Here is a 20,194-nt window from a genome sequence, read left to right as displayed (position 1 = left end):
TGGAAATAAAAACAAAAATAAACATATGGGACCTAAGGAAACTTAAAAGCTTTTGCACAACAAAGGAAACTATAAATGAGATGAAAAGACAACCCTCAGAATGGGAGAAAATATTTGCAAATGAAGCAACTGACAAAGGATTAATCTCCAAAATATATAAGCAGCTCATGCAGCTCAATATCAAAAAAAACAAACAACCCAATCCAAAAATGGGAAGAAGACCTAAATAGACATTTCTCCAAAGAAGATATACAGATTGCCAACAAACACATGAAAGGATGCTCAACATCACTAATCATTAGAGGAGTGCAAATCAAAATTACAATGAGGTGTCACATCACACCAGTCAGAATGGCCATCATCAAAAAATCTACAAACAATAAATGCTGGAGAGGGTGTGGAGAAAAGGGAATCCTCTTGCACTATTGATAGGAATGTAAATTGATACAGCCACTATGGAGAACAGTATGGAGGTTCCTTAAAAAACTAAAAATAGAACTACCATATGACCCAGCAATCCCACTACTGGGCATATACCCTGAGAAAACCGTAATTCAAAAAGAGACATGTACCACAATGTTCATTGCAGCACTATTTATAATAGCCAGGACATAGAAGCAACCTAAGTGTCCATTGACAGATGAATGGATAAAGAAGATGTGGCACATATATATAATGGAATATTACTCAGCCATAAAAAGAAACAAAACTGAACTATTTGGAGAGAGGTGGATGGACCTAGAGTTTGTCATACAGAGTGAAGTAAGTCAGAAAGAGAAAAACAAATACCATACGCTAACATATATATATGGAATCTAAAAAAAGATGGTTCTGATGAACCTAGGAGCAGGACAGGAATAAAGATGTGGACGTAGAGAATGGACTTGAGGACATGGGGAGGGGGAAGTGTAATCTGGGACGAAGTGAGAGAGTAGCATTGACATATATACACTACCAAATGTAAAATAGTTAGCTAGTGGGCAGCAGCTGCATAAGACAGGGAGATCAGATAGTTCCTTTGTGACCACCTAGTGGGGTGGGATAGGGAGGGTGGGAGGGAAACGCAAGAGGGAGGGGATATGGGGATATATGTATACATATAGCTGATTCACTTTTTTATGCAGCAGAAACTAACACAACATTGTAAAGCAATTATACTCCAATAAAGATGTTAAAAAACAAAAAAGAATCTACCTGCCAGCGCAGGGAACATGGGTTCAAGCCCTGGTCTGGGATGATCCCACATGCCTTGGAGCAACTAAGACTGTGCACCACAGCTACTGAGCCTGCGCTCTAGAGCCTGGGAGCCACAACTACTGAGGCCACGTGCCACAACTACTGGAGCCCGCATGCCTAGAGCCCGTGCTCTGCAACAAGAGAAACCACCACAGTGAGAAGCCCGCACACCAGAACGAAGACCCAACACAGCCAAAAATAAATAAATAAATACATTTATTTTTTTAAGAAAAGAAGAAAACAAAACAATATTGAGTGTTCTGAGAGACTGCATTCATGTCACCCTCATTCAAACAAGTTTTGCTTGATACCCTCAATGTACCAGGTTCTATATTAAATGCCAGGGACATGAGATGAATAAGATCTATGAACTACGTTTACTTATATCCTGTTAGGGAAAATTGACTCTTTAACAAATAATTAGAGCCAAATATTGGGTGCTGCACTAGTAGTACTGTTGTATTCAACAAACATAATAGGCACTGACTGAGGTTCCTGAGCTCGACTGGTGAACCACCCAAAGCCTTCCTGAAACTGTGGTCTAGAAAAAGATCCAAACAATAGATGAGTTACTTACCACATGCTAGAGGAGGAAAGGTCAGAGAAGGCTTTGCAGATAGGTGACATTTGAACTATCTGGAAGGATGGTGAGAGGGTTTACCAGATAGCCAGGGTAGGCATGGAGAAATGGTAAGCAGACGAAATTGAATATGAAAAAAGACAGAGAGTAAGCACTAATTGTAGCTCACAGGGCTGATACTCCATTTGTATTTGTAATACCAAACTCAGTTTCCAACAGTCCTGGAAAATTATGCTGAAACAGCTAAGACCTACACTGCTTCAAGCAGTACTTAAGGGAAATGTCAATGTCATGGCAATAGATTACACAGCTGAGACCCAGGACACCCACAGGCCGGAAAAGCAGGGGAAATATGTCATCCTTACAAGTATCACTTCTCTGACCATAACTACATAGAACATTTTCAGTTCTTTTTGGAAAAGGCAGCCATATTTTCATGCTCAGACTGTTTATCAGAAAGGTCATTAGATTCCCCCATTTCCACAGCAAAAAAAATCAAAAACAGTCCTTTCTAAAGTAATTGCATGGTTCCAGCCATATGCTCTCCCGTCCTCTTTAAAGCGTATCATTCACTTAGGACTGGCGTAATTCCCCTCCTAAATTGGAGGTTTGCATATGTAATTATATCAAATGATGTGTTTGTTTATATCTCCAAACCACATTCAAAAGCTTGCCTATGATTTATCTTTGAAATTCGATTTCATCATGTCAGTCCCCAACTTACTGTGCCCAATGGGTCTACAGTTACATGTGTGATGTATACGCCTCTCTCTTGCAGAGATTACAGGATAAGGGTGCCTTCCACAGTGATGAATCAGAGCAGTTGAAGAGGGAGATTGATCTGTTACAGTTTCTGCCCTGTTCTAAGACATTCAGCTACAGCAAAATTGTTTAGAAAGGAAGATGCAGCTTTGGCAATTTTGACTAATTCCTCTGGACCCGGAGGAACGGCTCACTTCATTGCTGTCTGACTGTAAAACATACCGTGCAGCTACAGCTCCATAGCTCATCCTAAGTACACAACTTTAGAAGGAAGAAAGCTTTTGCCCCTTCTTAGTTTAGCTGGCTGTGTCTTGACAACAAGGTTTATTTTCAGTGCAAATAACTACCAGTTGTGACTTTAACCCAAAATGTACCTTTCATTATTTTTATGTTCTAGATTCCCCATGGACAAACCTGATGGCTCTATTCATTCCAGCCCCTCTTCCTACCAGATTCCTAAACTAACTCATTCATTCATTCACTCAATCATTTAACTATTTTTTAATTTATTTTTTATTTGAAGTGTAGTTGATGTTGAATATTATATAAGTTACAGGTGTACAATATAGTGATTCTCAAATTTTAAAGGTTATACTCCAGTTATAGTTATTATAAAATATTGGCTATATTCCCCGTGTTGTATAATACATCTTTGTAGTTTATTTTTTACCTAATAGTTTGTACCTCTTAATCCCCTACCCCTATATTGCCCCTCCCTGCTCCCCTCTCCCCACTGGTAACCACTAGTTTGTTCTCTATATCTACGAGTCTGCTTCTTTTTTGTTAGATTCACTAGTTCGTTGTATTTTTTAGATTCCACATGTAAGAGATATCGTACAGTGTTTGTCTTTCTTTGCCTGGCTTATTTCACTTAGTCATTCAACCGTTTAAGTTTTTTTTTTGTTTGTTTGTTTGTTTGTTTTTTGCCGTACGCGGGCCTCTCACTGCCGTGACCTTTCCCGTTGCGGAGCACAGGCTCCGGACGCGCAGGCTCAGCGGCCATGGCTCACGGGCCCAGCCGCTCCGCGGCATGTGGGATCTTCCCGGACCAGGGCACGAACCGGTGTCCCCTGCATCGGCAGGCGGACTCTCAACCACTGCGCCACCAGGGAAGCCCTGATTTTCACTTTTGACTTAGATTTTTTCCCCTGCCTTTTACTTTAGATCTGTGAAAATAAAGGTGATAGAAACCCAGAGAAATGCAGAGGTTTCCTTGCCTTTCCTCCACAAACAGAAACTCCTTGGCTTTCTCACAGCTCCAGGTTCACTGTTTATGTTGTTTCAGACTTTTCAGGAAGCCTGTCTTCTTCCCTGTTGGCTGATAAATAGGTGAAAATCACATCCTGGGGGAGGTAGGCAGATGGAAGGGAGACACACTGCTCTCCCACTTATACCTGGGCATTGTGAAACGAAGTGGCTTTCCTAAAGAATTACCCTCAGGATAATCGGGAAAGGAAGCTGACCTCCTTCCTGAGCACCGTCATGCCACAATGGGCTGTGGCTGCATGACCTGGGCAAGGAGGACCTGAAATGACACGAGATCCCACCAGGGGTGGGGAGTGCAGACAGAGGGCAAAAGGGTTCCTGGTCTTTTGTTCCTGGAACGGCAGCAGGCGAACAAGAGCAGAGGCTGACAGCCCTTTCACCTGTGTATAGCCTCCATATAACAAGTATTTCTCATTCCCGTTGTGACCTCTAACAGAGGATGCCCCCTGAAGAGGTGGTGAGGTCTGTGAAAGCCTCCCACCCCCTTTGGAGAACACACTTGCATCTCACTTGGAAAGAGCCACCGTGACATATAATCTTCTGGGATAGCATGGCCTGAAAATGCAGGCATCAGATTGTGCTTTAGATGCTCCCTGGTGCGACCAAGCTGACCCTTAGTCAACATGACTCAGAGAGCAGGCTCCTCTTTATTCCTCCTTTATCACCTCAGTGCACCAGTGCATTCGCACATCTCCATCCCCCCCTCGCTCACCCTCCCAACACACACACACACACACACACACTGAGCCCAAGGTCTGATCCAGATGCTAAAGCTTCTCAGGTGTATTTCATTCTTGGATGGGCAGAAAAATTCATGTCAATAAAGTCATAGTGAGATTCAACAAAGGATAGTGGAATTGCAGAAAGCCTTCTCTTAGAATCAGAGGACCATCTCAAGGTATCACCCCAGGAGATTTAGACACAGTAAATGAGGGATGGAGTGGGGCACAGGATCTCTTTTTGAGTTTCCCGGGAGGTTCTGATGGGTAGCTAGAGAAAGGGAAGTTACCCATTCTCTCCCTTGAAACTCTTGAGAACGGTCTTTTCTCTGTCAACTCTGACAATAGTTCAGAAGTGCCTAGCACTGTGCCATTCCCATAGAGGAATTTAGGAAATGGTTTAAATGAATACTAAAGGCACACACTCCCTCCCCATCCACAGATACTCTCCCCACACACAAAATAATACCCTCCAAAACAAACACTTTCTAAGTCTGTCTGTAGCAAAACTGAAGATTAGAATATGAATAATCCATCTTTTCTACAGCAACTTTTGTCAACTGATCCTTAATGAACTTCCTGTTTTGTTTTAGGCCAGGGGCTTAGGTGGACCACAGGGCTTCTGAATCGGAAGGCAGGTGTTTCCCATGAAGTCACTCTGTCAACCTGTCTGGCGCTAAAATATAGACATATGAGCAAAGGATTGCAGTAAAAGGCCAGGAATGATACTGTGGTGGAGTATACTCATTCTGTTAGTATGTTATCAGGTGGACCCTTAACCCTGGGAGAGAGGGTCACCTCTCCAACACCTGAGCTAACACCTGAGCTAAATTCGAAAAAATCTGTGGATGAGTGGGGCACATTCCAGAAAGCATTCATGGAGAGGCAGATCATTTATGCAGTGGGAATGTGGGTTTCCCTCCCATGGGGAGCGTGGACAGGTGAGAGTGGAGAGGAGTGGGTTTGAAACCACACAGGTCAGATTGGGGCTGGAACCCAATCGCACCTCAGATGGGATTCGAACCCAGCCAAAACTCAGACGGGGACTTGAACTCACGGGCTGGAACTCGAACCCACTGTCTTTTAGTTAAAATCACTCACCTGGGGTCAGGACTTACTAAAACTCAAGCTGTTTATGTCTCTGCACAGAAGGAATTCAGCGAGAGGTGAAGTGATAGGTAAGAAGTAGATTTATTAATATAGGGTGCTTTTGAGGGATACAAGTGGGCCGGCAAGGGAGCTCTGCCCCAAGAACTAAGTGGGAAAGAAGGTGTATTTAGGGAGATACACATTCCATGGACAGAATGCGGTACATTTCAGAAGGCAAGAGTGGCCCGAAATACGGGGTGGTTAATTTTTACAGGCTGAGTAATTTCATAGGCTAACAAGTGGGCCAACACTTACAGAGAAGGGGTGGGGATTTCCAGGAACTGGGCACCGCTCACTATTTGGCCTTTTAAGGTTAGCCTCAGAGCTGTCATAGTGCCTGTGGGTGTGTCATTTAGCTGATACTAATGTATTACAATGAGCATATAATGAGGCTCAAGGTCTACTGGAAGTCTAATCTTCCACCATCTTGGGCCTAATCGGTTCTAACCAGTTTTGTTATATCCTCAACGGCTATGTCATTCTTTGAAAGGTTGTGCCCTGCGCCCTCCCCTCCTGTCTCAGGGTCAGCTTGTAACCAGCCATGCTACCTGCGGTGGGATTTTATTTTGAAGGCCACGTGAAGTCATCTAACCTCTGGTAGTCTTACTCCCACCTGCTACCTGAAAACAAAAACGTGAGCTCCTCAGCAGATTTCGATAAAATACCTTTTCTATATTTCATGTACCTCACCAGCATTGGGAGTGAGCTTTTCATGTGATTTCTCTGTTATCTCATGTCAATCAGCATATGCCATGAAAGGAGCCCAAGCCATGGTGTCTTATCTTCAGGGGCATTGAAGAATCAAAAAACAGAATGTAAATTTGACCTCCTCATTGCCATTTGACAATAATCATAATAAAACTTGCAATAGACAAATTGGGTGTCCTTGACGGTTTTGTCTTCTCCTTTCCTTTTCTTTGCCTTTATACTCAAAGGGGTGATTCATTTATGGGAAATGCCATTCATAGGAAAGATAGACATTTCCCACGTGGAACTTATTTTGTGTAAAGATTTAAACAAATAATACAAAGTGATAAAACTACAGTATATGAGATCTTCCGTATATGAGATACTATATTTGAAATAATTATGTGTACAAGTAGTTATTACAGAAATAACCTTCTTTGTCAAGTATAACCAAAAAGATTATATAAGCAGAAAAATGTTAAATAAGAAAAGTTCTGTTTTATAGCCTGCCTCTAATCAGCTTCAACAACCTATTAATTGTTCAAGAACTCTTAAAATCTTTAATAAGTTTCCTATGGTAGAATATCAGTCATATGCAAATGAATCATTGAAGTTCCAGAAAAACAATGGTTCTTTAGTGAGGTTTCATATCCCCAAAGTGATGAAAATACCTCATATGTGGTAAGCAGAACTGAGAAACAAATTTTTCAAGTTTTCTTTGTAAATTTGATTTTGTTTGAAGAATAATTCTGAGACCATCTGACTGTCACTAAGGACTGGCCAGTTATACTGTTCCCCATTGCTTTTGCTTTTGCTTTAACTGGACTTGCTTCCCACCCTCAGTAAGCTGCTTGCCCCAGATATTTAAAAGTCAAATATTCTCATTTCTACACAGGTCTGATTACAACAACTTCAAGGAAATTGGATCGAGAACAGCAGGCAGAACATTTTCTGGAGGTAAGCGCCTAGAGGGAGCCGGTATTCATTAAAAGTGACTTTTCCTCAACTGCTTTAACCTTCCACGGGAACTGGAACTTGAATGTGTGTGAACAGTGGGTTGCAAAATGCGGCTGTTTCTCTTGGGCTTGTTGGTTCTGAAGTTGAGATTTCTGGTACATTCCTCTGAATGCACTCCTGTGTGCAGAGAGTAGATGGCAGGGTGGGGACTTTGCGTTTCCTGAAAGCAAGCAGATGTATGGACTTTGTGCCCCTTTGTCAATAACTGGAAAAGAAAGTTCAGGAGCAGAGCCCTGTAAGCCATCATGGCCTCAGAGGTAAAATGAGAGTGGGCCGAAGTGCCGCAGTAAAAGTGAAGTACGTCCTTTGTGAAGAAGTGCTCTGCTCAGCCCCTCGTTTCTTTTCTTGGGAGAGGGATTGAGAGAGAGAAAGCTGCCAGTTGATTCACTGCCTGAGAAGACTGTTTCTGAAACCATGAAATGTGCTCCTATAATTCATGAAGACAGAAACAACAGCAATAAAAACTATAAGAGCATTACTTCTGGAGGAAAAAAGACCAGGGATGAGAAAATAGATATGAAAGAGTCTTGTGGAACATTCTTTCCATAAATAGCGAGTATCTTTTTTGGGAAGCTTGAAGCCTGGGTAGTATGTATGATGCGGCGATTTAAGTGTGACAGTCTGATACCGAACGGATGACAGTGCTTAGGAGGTAGAGCTTTGTTTTATTGTGCCCATGCTGCTAAAATGATTTGTCAGTCCCAGGAACCACTCACTGGAATCCACAGGTCCTATACACACTCACCCACTCCTCAGATCTCTTCTGAAATTCCCCTTTAAGTCAGTTCACCAGTAATGATTTATTTAAAGAACACTGCACTAGGAATCCGTGCCTTGGGTCCTAGGGCTTCCCTGCTATGATTAGGTTGGAGCCTTGGAAGCTGTTTCATTGCCCTGGACTTCAGTGTGGCACATAATTGCTACTCCATATACCTCAAAGGATCTCTGTTAGGATCAAACTTGATATTTTATATCAAAGTATTTTTAAAACTCCTAAAGCACTACACATAATAAAGGATTATTATTATTATGCAGCCTTGTGATAAGCCTTTTAAAACATTGCTACCGTCACATAAAGATGAAAGACTCCAGGCTGCCGAAAAATAATTATTTTAATTCTTTTTCAAAATCATCCTAATGGGCTACATACCTGGTCCAGAATTAGAGTCGGTTTGCCAGAATAAAAACGCCTTATGGTATATTCATGGGCTTCTTTCCTTTGCAGCAGTGTCCAGGCCTCCTGGAGAGGCTATGTTCTCAGGTAGTTGAACCTATTACCTCCCAGCAGGGAAAACAGAGGGTGTCTCATTAACTGGGGGATCTGCCTGAGATCACTTACTGCCTTGTCCCTGGAAAGGTGGTGTTCTGGGGGTGTTTGGGGGCGTGCAGAGTGTGACTCTAGGGAAAAGAGGCAAAAGTGTTTTCCGGGCATTTGAATACACTTCCCAAAAGAATCCTAAACAGTTTCACATCGTTTACAGACTTACATGAATACTCACTCAACACTTTGGTCCTTTGGACAACACGGGTGCTCAGTAAAACGTAGTTAGTATCATTGTGGTTTTATTATCATATGGTGTCACAATACCTGAACTCTCCTACAGATTCAGCTTCATCTCCACACTCCAAGACAGACAGTAGCTCCAGGCAACTGCAGGGCTGAAGGAGCCACAGGCAGCAACCAGTGGACTCAGCCCGTGTCCCCAGGACTGAGCTATGTCTCAGGGATACAGAATGAACAGGAAGGATGGGGAGACACGTGATCAGTGAATACATGCTATCACTTCAGACACAAACTCTCTGAGACCACTCAAAGAAAGTTCCATAATAGTGCTTGAAAATGAGGGGGTGATAGGCAACATTCAATGGGGCGGTTAGGGGGGCCTCTTTGAGGAGGTGACATTTGGTGACATGAAGCCAAGGTTCTGTTGGAGAAACAGAACCCAGACCAGTGTGATTGAGTATAAAGTTAGAGGGCCGTAGAGGTGGTAGGAAATAAGTTGGAAAAAGCAAATAGGGCTGTAGTAAGGATTCTGAATTTTCTCCCAAGTGCAGTGGAAAGCCAGTAAGCAGGGTGGGTCGGGGCATGATAAGATTGCAGAGTGAGAGATCACTGGCCGTTCTGAGCAGAATCGGGCTGGGACAGGGCTTCCGTAGCAGGAAGACTGGAAGGCGGGTGCTTTGAGAGGGACCCAGGTGAAAGATGACGGTGACTTGGATGAGGGTCTAATACAAATCCCATCATGATTCTAGCTAGCAAGCAGATATGGGTTTTCTGAAGTTTCCAGGGTAGAGATTTTAAAACCTACAGGTCATCTGAATTACACTAACTCGCCCCCCAGCTCTGCCCCCATGCCAGGATTCCCCATCACAGGTGCTCTTTCATTTGGTAAACTACCCTGCTAAGGTTTTCAAAAACCACTTGAATCTCTATCTCCTACTCTTTCTGTCTCTCCTCCTCTTCTCTCTCTCTCTCTCTCACGTACAGTCTTGCTCTCACTTTCTAAATTGTACAGTTCTTAGCCACATTGTTTTTTTATATATATATAACATTGCTGTGAGCATTTGAATGGCCTTCATTTCTTTTTTCTGAATGGATCATGGATAGAATACTGCTTTAACTCAGCCCTGCAAAAAAAGTGAGTAAAATAATATCATTCAGAGTGCAGAAGAGAGTTAACTGCTGTACACAAATTTCTGTAACTGCTGACACATTTTGTGAGTTGTAAGCACTGGGTGTGGGTAATTAACCTCCTGGAAAGCCTTTAATTGCCAAGATAACCCTATGCTCCTTTTAAACTCACATTAACCTTCCGGTTCTATTGCATATCTCTCCTTCCCAATCAAATAAAATGGACTCTTCTTGAAAGGATCCATTTAGAAGCTGACCTGGCAGGTACACTTCTGCATAGGTAGCCAGAAGGACATTAATGATTTGTTTATAGTTTGCTATCCCCATGATGGAAAGCACTTCAATTGTATACTGCGGGTACTCTGCCTGTGCATTAATTTCAGATACTTAGCTTGACTGTGTATGCGCTGTAAGGGTTTTGGAGTCTGTAGAACATTCATCTCAAATCTGTGACTATAAGAAGGGGTTGTCATTACCAGAATCTAAGGAGCTTGCTAAAGAAACAAGAGCAGCAAAGGACTACAGAAAACTTCACAAGTACAGCTTATATTTCTCTGGTGAATTCTAAGTGTTACTTCTTGCCTAATTTGGAAATCTGTTATGTGAAAATATTGGCCTGATCTTTTCTCCCTACCATGAAGTGCAAAAATATGGAATTTTCAGCTCATTTATTCAAAGTCATATGCATTCCTTGATAGCCAGTTATGATTGCAGTGGAGGTAGAAGGCTAATTCTAGCAAATAGATGCACAAAGTTGAAAATGATGCACAAACTAAACGGTGAATTAACATTTTAGCTTAGTGGTTGTGACTTTAGCCCTGATTACCTCATTAACAGAGAAGGCAGCTGTGAAATAAGGGAATAAATGCACTAACTCTTTCTTATGTTATAATCACTTGTATAGATTGTTTCCTCACCTACTAAATTTAATCTCCTTACGGGCATGAAACTTGATTTATCAAGATAGTGCATGGAAGTGGTGTGGGAAAGCGTGGATGTTCCATTCAGGCAGGCCTGAGATTATATGTGGGCACTGCTCACAGAACTTAGACAGGCTCTCAACTCTCTGAACCCCCTTTCCTTCGTCTGTAAAGAGCGGATAATGGTTTCTAACATGGGGTTGGTGTAAAGAGCATATGAAATTGTTACCGAGTCCAAGATCATACTGCTCACTGCATGACAGGCCAATGAATCAAGAGACATGATGTTCCTCCAACAAGACAAATGTTATTCTCTGTTCTGCAACTTTATCTCTATATGAATGGAGAAGGGTTATACCTTTAAAGGGCAGAGGCTTTAGAATGGGCTATCCTGTATATTTCATTCTATAAGGCAACATTCTAAACTTGTAGCAGAAGCAATAGAATACAAAGGTTAAAGTAAAATAAACTGATCCAATATGGAGTCACATTTGTTCAGATCAGGCATCTGAACTATGAAGAACAATATCTTATGGAAGTCATCAGCGGTTAAATGTTTAGAAACCAGAGAATGGGGACGGTTATATTCTATTTTAGCAAATACATTTTACAAAATACATAAATTTTAGCAAAATAAAAGATTTCAACTTGAAAAAAAAAGCAAAATGAAAGGTGAGACGTCCCCAGGATGACCTCTGTAGGACAATGTGTTCCACAGACGGTGGCGGGTGTTGTCAGCACCAACTGTCTTACTCACCTCTCTATTTAGAGCATCTAGTTAAGTACCTGGAAAGCAGGGGGCACTCAATAAAGGGTGTGTGAATGAATGATTACTCTGAGACCTTTATTTTATTCCTAGATGAGATCACGGAGGTGGGTATTAGCACACAGGAAAGTGCATAGGCTTGGAGACAGAAAGAATGGACTGTTCTGCCTCTCTCCATCTGCTTTGCCAAATTAAATTATCTCTGACCCTCCATTTGCTCATCTGTAAAATGGGGCTACTAATCCCTACTTCATCAATGAACTACACAGAGGGTCTGGCACGTAGGGACACTATTCTGTTAAACCGTTGTTTGCCCCACACTCTTTCCCCTCTCTGCTCTCCTTGTCCTCAATAAACACCTTGTCAGTTCCATTTCTTTTTCAGAGCTGGCCCATGTTTGAATAGCTTACAGCAGTTTGATTATTCTTAAAAGTTATATCCATTTAAATAATACTATAGTCCCAGCCTAATTATGTGTGGATCTTTATCTTGTTTGCTAAAAGAGTATGATTTTGGGCTTCCCTGGTGGCGCAGTGGTTGAGAGTCCGCCTGCCGATGCAGGGGACACGGGTTCGTGCCCCGGTCCGAGAGGATCCCACACGCCGCGGAGCGGCTGGGCCCGTGAGCCATGGCCGCTGAGCCTGCGCGTCCGGAGCCTGTGCTCCGCAACGGGAGAGGCCACAACAGTGAGAGGCCCGCGCACAGCAAAAAAAAAAAAAGAGTATGATTTTGCCTCTCTTTTGATCTTGAAATGCTTCTCTGTTCAGGGGCAGATGGTTCTGGTCAAAGTCTCCCGAAGAGAACAGAGAGAGTATTTTATTTGAAAATCCAAAAAGATGACAAGGCCCAGTACAAAGACAGAGGATGAGAAATTATGTTGTCTGTGTGGGTATATCTTGAAGTAGCCCAGAGAAGGTGGTGAGATTTTCTAGTGCAGTCGGTATAAATAACAAAACACATTACAGAGGAATATGCTAGATCTATAGGAATGTAAATTATTTAGTATCTGTCTCTTTAGAATACTCATCCATCGTCCTCTGTAAGGTGCATCTCCTGTGACTATTTTTTCTTCCTGTCTGAAATTCTCATCCCTTTTTATAGTTTTATTTTCTGAGGGGAAAGAAATATTGCTCTTCGGTAAGTTTTTATAACACTTCCTCTTGCCTTGGGATGCAAATTGATTTCTTTAGTGAGTGCACATCCTTAGTGGTTTCTTACTTTAGTAAGCAGCTGCTTTTGAGGTGATGGTACTTTCTGGTGGTGAAGAGTTGCAGGTCTATCTCAACCCATTAAGCCATCCATATTTTGATAATTTATCTCCAAGTGAAATGGCAGTTTCTCTCATTAGGCTCTTTTTTCTGCCACCCTCAGAAAACTTCACAGGAAGTACCAGTAGGCCTTCAGGAAAAGATGTGTGTCCATGCACAAAAACAGCACCTGTAGCAGGCACGGGCCTCGAAAGGAGAGTGATCGTGACTTCTGTTCTCCAGAGCTCCCAAGAGAGCCCCAGAACCCTCTCTTACCGTTCTTTACTTCTAGGACTGTACCTTCTCTAGTCTTAGTTGTTCATGTGTGTGCTGTATCAACTTCGATGGAGTTAATGGCAACTCACTCTTTTTTTCTTCCTTTCTTCAAGGCTTATTCTGAGCCTGGTATTGGGCTAGGCACCAAGGTTCTGTTTTTGGAGTTAGTATGTTTTTCCCACTGGATTTTTGTTTCTTTGCCCTTCGTGCTGAGGTCTATTCACAGAGATTACATTGCTGATTATTTATGAGCTACTACAGTTAGCTGCTGTCTTGGAATCAGGGGGCTGTTTTTCATTCAGGTCATCCAAACTGCTTCTCTCCCATTATATAGATGCAGAAACTGAGATCTAGAAAAGAGAAGAGACAGGTCCAAGGTCACACAATCACTTCATAGTAGTGTCCAGTATAGGCCTTCCTCTTCTTATAGAACATATATAGGCCTATACGTCCATCAGTGTGTTAAAGTGTGGCAAATGGAATCATCTTTTCCCACTCTCGTTTTATAACAGATTTACCCAAGGCTCAGCTCAGTACCCCCATCAAGGATCAGCATACACGTGGAGGTTTTCTCTTACACTCTTTGGCTGTTCTTTTACGACCCCCTCAGCTGTTTGCTCTTCAGAGTAGTAGGCCCAGCGTTGGACAGGGGCTCGCTCTGCTGCTGGGCCCCAGCCCAGGCTCCAGAACAAAGTCCATCTGAGAGGATGCTGTGCCTGTCTTGGGAGTGCCAGTGTGGACTCCAACAGAAGAGTGACTGTATACCAGGTGTTATGGGCTGAACTGTATCCCCTTAAGATTCCCCTTAAAATTCGTATATTGAAGCCCTAACCCCCGGTACCCCAGAATGTGACTGTATTTGGAGTCTTTAAAGAAGTAGTTAAATTAAAATGAAGCCATTAGGGTAAGCTCCGATCCAGCATGACTGGTGTCTTTACAAGAAGAGGAAATTTGGACACAGACACATCCAGAGGGAAGACCGTGTGCAGTCACAGGGAGAAGACGGCCGTCTATAAGCCAAAGAGAGAGACCTCAGAAGAAACCAACCCTGCTAATACCTTCACCTCAGACTCCTAAGACTGAGTCCCCCTAAAACTGAGTTCCTTTGCTGGGTTTATGATTAACCTCTCTATCCAAATCTTTACTCCCTTTCTTTTCCTGAACCTGTCCCCCTCAAGATTGAGGAGTATCAAAGAAAAGGGGGAATTGAAACTATGCAAGGCCCTGTGTCCCTGTCCTTTGAAGAAAAAGCCTTTTGCTTTAGTCTCCCAGGCCTTCCTTGAGTCTCTAAAGGCTGACTCAATCACTAATGATTAGAAAAGGTGAAGAGGTGGAAACAAAGAAGAGCTGTTGGGCTGGGAAACTGGTAACAATTTAGACTATAAATCTGCCACACCGCAGAATCACCAAACTCCCAGTTCCCTGAAAGATATAGATGAAGGCCTGTCACTCACTTCTGAGCTGTTTTTACAGGAAACAGACCCCTACCAGATGAAAACCACTGACCGCAAGAACATAGACCCCAGACTGGTTGAAACCGGAAAGTTGATGATGCTTGAAACTTCACCTTGATGCCAACCAATCCGAGATTGTGCACAAGCTGATCACACACCCTGCAGCCCCCTCCTTCACATTGCCTTTAAATCTCTTCCCTGAAAGCCATTGAGGAATTCCAGGTCTTCTGAGAATGAGCTGCCTGTTCTCCTTGCTCGGTGCTCTACAATAAATGCTGTATTCTCCTTCACCACAACCCGGTGTCAGTAGATTGGCTTTACTGTGCACAGGCGAGCAGACCCGTTTGATTTGGTAACACTCCTAAGCCTCCAGCACCGCAAGAAAATAAATTTCTGTTGTTCAAGCCACCCAGTCTGTAGTCCATTGTAATGGCAGCTCTAGTAACTCATACAGCAGGCCAGACCATTCACTGCCTGTCCCTGCCCCTCTCTTCTCACACCACCACCTTACAAGGCTACGTACATGCATTAGACTTTACTAAGGGACCAGGGCAACTACACTTACAGTGTGGGAGGCTAAAACCTCCATCTAAATATGATTATCTCCATGTTCCACACTCCATACTACAAGGAGGGGGGAGAACCTGCAAGTGAAAATTCTTCACAGAAGGTCTCTCCTGCTTCCCTAGGCTCAAGCAACTGCCTTTCTGACTGCCTGCTTCCTCCACTCTCCTCAGGGAGCATTTCCAGCTCATCTTTCCCAGAAATCTTGTCTCTTTACCCACAGGAATTATTCTTGCTCAGGAACAAACCCTTCCCCATCCGTAGAGTTTCCTAAATCAGTGTCATTTTTATGTCTTATCAGTGCCCCAGCAAACCAGGCAGGGATGGCCTTGGGCACTCCAGTCTAGTTAAAAAGGAGTATTGGTGGTGGTGGTGTATGTGTCTGTGTGTGTGTGCAGACACATGCGTATGAGGTAAGAGCAAGGGTTGCCGTTCTAATTCCTGCAGAGCAGTCTAGGTTTGTGTGGGTCCTTAAGAATGATCTTTTGTGAGAATATCCCCAGCAGTGTGAATTGCAGACGGACCACTTGATTTTCCCAACTGACGGAAGAGTAAATATTGAATCAGACACACAAGCAAATTTTTCAAAGCAAAAATTAATTCTAAGATAGTTTGTTCAAAACAGAGTTTGCCAGATGCCCACAGGGCTGGGCAGGTAATTCAGAGGAGGAGCATGTGTGCTGGTGAGGGTGGAAGGGAGAAGTACTGTGGGTCTCACCTGCCCCTTCTAAAGAAGTTCAGCCAGTGGCAGATGAAGCAGCCAGTTTTACCAGAAAGTCTTATTTTTTCCAAAAACAAAAACAAAATCAGATCTGCATACCAAATTTGGCACCTCCATTTTTTTGGAACACTTTGTAAGCCAGTGAGCCCCTGTTTTGCAACATTGGATATAAAGGAAGATTTCTTACTTGCCTCATAATATGTAATCATCTCACAGGAGAAGTCATTCACATGTATTGTAGAATGCAATTAATTTCTTGTCATCTTTTCACCCATTTTTTCACAGCATGACCCTTTGGGCCCGTAAAAAAAATAATAGATGAGCTCAGGGCTAAGTCTTAAGAGAGCCTGCTGAGGTTGGAAATGATAGAGTGTACGGAGTTGGTTAGGATCTCAGCTGAGGGCCGTCTTCCCACTCAGCCTCCATGTGAACCGAGGGAAGGAGGGAGCGGTTGCTTTGGGTCCTTGGGTGACAGAGAGTTGCTTGGGCATCATGTCTTCTTTGTCTGCCCCTGTCAGTTCTCCACCTCTTAACCTTGCTTGTCTGTGCCCCTGGTTAGCCTCCAACTTCATAACCTGCAGGCAAACACATATGCTAGGAGAGTTGTCTGAAATAAACCTTTGATTCCATAAATAACCACTCTCTAATTTACCTATTTGCAAAAGATTGCATTTGTTTTGTTTCCCCTTAAGTCTGAACTCTGACTCGTAGAGTAACAGTGAATGAAACCTGTTCCCTTGGACCTGGGATGGTCCTTCCAGCCAGTGGCTCAGTCTGGAAAGGAGCGGGCTTTTGCGCTCTGCTCACCGGGGATGTGCGGGCAGATAGATAATTGCTCCAGTGGGATCACAGCTTGTTGAGTTGCACACACAGGCTGCAGGGAGCCAAGACTCTGCTTTTGTTTTCACTTAGGAATGGTTTCCTGGTGTGGTACCACGCTGCTGCTTCCTTCAAGTTTCAGGGGCAAGCGATGGTTGGGTCCTGTGGGCCAGTGGGGGGACCCCTTACCCTGCAAGCCTGGTATCACACAAATGGCTTATCCCATTTCGGAGAAGAGGTTCAGATTTCCTGCCTGGCCCTGAACAATCATGAGAACTCCCAACAAACCATACGGCCCGGAAGCCCGGACTGGCTTCTCCACAGTGCCGAGATGGTAAATTGACCCTCTGCCGTTTGCTTCCCTAGCTCCTTTTCCCTCTTCTCCCACTGTGTTGCTTTTCTAGTTCATTTGTGCAACACACTCTGTGAGCTACAGAATGATCCGTCCAGTCTGATTTCATTGGGGCGCTGCAGAAACCACCCACACCCATGCCTAACACCATATATGACCCAGCTGAGCACTTTAAGTCTGTCTGTGGGAAAATAAAAAACGGAGTGGCAGCAGGTTCAGAACCTGAGATTTCAACTCAATTGCCTCTATTAGTAAAAAGGAAAACTACTTTGGCTTGCTTCCTGCATGCCGCAGACAGCTTTATTCAAATGAGCTGTTGTTTTGGGACCTTTCACGGGACTTGCTTTCATGGCAAATCAGGGGCTACCAACCTCATCTATTTTGCAGCAGGACTGGTTTAGTGAAATGCTGAGAGGGTTGTGAGCAGGATACAGATGATTGTAAGGAAGGTAAGTCAAGAGAGTCCCAGATTTCAGAGCCCAGGAAAATAGGTCAGTATGTTGGAGCAAATACAGTTCCTCTAAAATTGAGAAAACCTGTAATAAATTTGGTTATTTCATCTTTTTGACTGTATTTTGCACAATTATTTAATCTGACTCAGTGAGAAATAAGGCATCTCTCATAACAATGTCCTAATTATAGTAGTCCTCTTAAAGTTTACATCAAACTAATCATGTACAACAAATGTAGACAGCGATGGTTAAAGCCTAGGATTTGGAGACAGAGAAGCCTAGCCATTCACTAGCCACGTAACCTTTCTTAATCTACCTAGCCTCAGTTTCCCCACCTGTAAAATTGGGATAATAATAATAGTATTTTTTCATAGGATTTTGTGAGGATTGGCATGGTGCATGTACATTGAGCATATTAAGAGTTTAACGTGTGTCAGCTATTATGATTAGAAGCTTAAAATTTTCCCTTTTGATTCCTGAAGCAGTCTTCTTGTGGCAGAATTCAGAGCACTTAGTGCATTATATTACATTGCGTGTATAGTTTGGCTCATGGTTGTTGAATATATTTATAGTACTTTAGCAAGACAGCATCAATGAATGTACCTAGATGCTGGCATATGGTGTGCACTCAAAAGAGTACTAATTTCTTCCTTCCTTTTCTGGAGACAAGCCCAAAGTTTCAGAGATTTATCCTCTTCCATTTGCCAGCATCCATTTAAATGGATTATGACCATCTAAGTTGGAACAGCTCATTCTCCAAAGATAGGCAGAATAAGGAGTCAACCATGGGTCTAGCCTGGCTATGAAGAAGGTCACTGGGGCTCTGCTGGATGATGTGCAGTTCCCCTGGCTTTCTAAGCCAGACTCTGAGATGGGAGACTAAGGCATCCTAGCTCAAATGGCAGAGCTGTAGCATTCCCAGATCGTTAATTTCTCCAGGTTAGCCATCTCTAGGCCTAGCCAGCTTCATCACTAACTCCCAAGCTTTCCCCAGAATTATAGTGACGTTATGGCCTTAAACTGTGTTTAGTTGTTAATATTTAAACACATAATGGGAATTTTTCCTGATTCATTCAGATGTCAACACCTCAGTTGAATGGAAATAATAAAACTGATCATGAATAGGCAAGAGATTCTCAGTAGAGGTCTTCCACACCATGGTTAATACCCAGTGACAGATACCGTAATTCAAAATTCGTTGCCCTTGGTAGGTTCAAGTTCGGCCTCTCCTTCAGGCCAGCTCAGCTCTGTTAGCAAGCTGCAGGATGGGCTCCCTAGAGATTCGGCAATGTCTCCCTTCCTGGCCCTGTCTTTGGCGGAGGCCAGCAGTAGGATGGGGGGGCCAAGCTAAGGAGTGCCCCTCTTTGTACTCCCAGCACCTAGAACAATACCTGGAACATCATGGGCCTTAAAGTTCACAAAAGATTGAACTTTAAGTTTAGGGCTCCAGGAAATCTACAAACCAGATAACCCATGCTTCCCAGGCTACAGTGATCTGTACTGCCCAGAAACCCACAAAAGTCGGTTCCTAGGCAAGAGGTTGGCAGGCCTCCCCCTGGTGCCAGCTACCATGCAGGAAGGGAAAAGCCTTCACCCCACTGCATCCCTGTCAGTACAGAGGCCTCTTGCAAACCCCTGAGTGCGTGTTTGGAGCCTAAAAGCAGTTCTTACATCACATTTACCTCCCTGAAATCTGTCTTCCTCAGGAGGTCATAAATACATAATTCAGAAGGAAGACTTTTCATGAGGTACCCTGTTACAACTCTTGGCATGCCACTATACATTTTTAAAGATGCTAATAAATCTTTAAATTGGACATGGGGCTAAGTTCCATGCTAAGGTATACTTTGCTAATATGTAATTGAGATAAAATCTACTTTTAGGATACTATTTCAAATGAAATAGGAAAAGCTCAATATTTTTTTTAATGTATAAGTACTCATTAACAGCCCTCTTAAGAAGCGTCACAAAGACATTTTTAAACTAAGAAACTAGTACCCACGGGGCAGGGGGCCTCTGATCAATCAAGCCCTGTGTTCTGAAAAAGCAGAATGTCTTCTCCATATAGAGAGAATTGATTTTCTCTTGTGTTGCCTTTAAATTGAGTGTTGTGAAAGCAACTTTTGGTATCCCACAGATACCAGATGACTGAATTTTTCTCTTTACAATGTGGGGCAGCCTCTTTGCCATTGTGAATAAGTTTGGCAAAGTCTCACCTTTATCATCACTACCATCAAGTCAGAAAGGCTAAAATTAAGTTTAAAGCACATTATAGCGTTGCCAGCAGGGAGACAGGGCTACGGCAGACAGACTCTTGTGGTGTCCAGGAATTAGAGAGGTGCTTTCAGCTAGAGAACACGATGGGGTTTTTATTTAGCATTTTTACAACAGGAGACGTTGTTCTGTCTGTCAGTGGTAGCAGGCCGTGCTTGCTTCACCTCAGGATGAAGAATTACAAATCTCTCTGTGCAAGACTGTGACAGACTCATGATATGTGCTTAGATATTTGCACAAAACCATTTACCCGTCTTCAAAGATGATGCTTCCAGGAGCAACTCATTTAAAAGTTCCTGTC

The 20,194-nt window shown here is 43.1% G+C and overlaps 1 protein-coding gene across 3 annotated transcripts in view; it reads left to right on the top strand.

Moving 5' to 3' along the window:
* FAT3 (FAT atypical cadherin 3) overlaps positions 1–20,194 on the top strand; it is a gene marked incomplete at both ends in the record, with an annotated part of 559,095 nt that overhangs the window by 340,273 nt on the left and 198,628 nt on the right. For all 3 annotated transcript variants that reach the window (XM_082845224.1, XM_082845225.1, XM_082845223.1), the window contains one exon: positions 7,295–7,356. In XM_082845224.1, coding sequence (XP_082701350.1) covers positions 7,295–7,356 — 62 coding nt within the window. The remainder of the gene's footprint in view (positions 1–7,294; positions 7,357–20,194) is intronic.

This window comes from Leucopleurus acutus, assembly GCF_964270905.1.
Source record: "Leucopleurus acutus genome assembly, chromosome: 8".
Taxonomy (NCBI): Eukaryota; Metazoa; Chordata; class Mammalia; order Artiodactyla; family Delphinidae; genus Leucopleurus; species Leucopleurus acutus.
The sequence above is the reverse complement of the archived record's forward strand: the minus strand, read 5'-3'. Positions and strand labels throughout refer to the sequence as shown.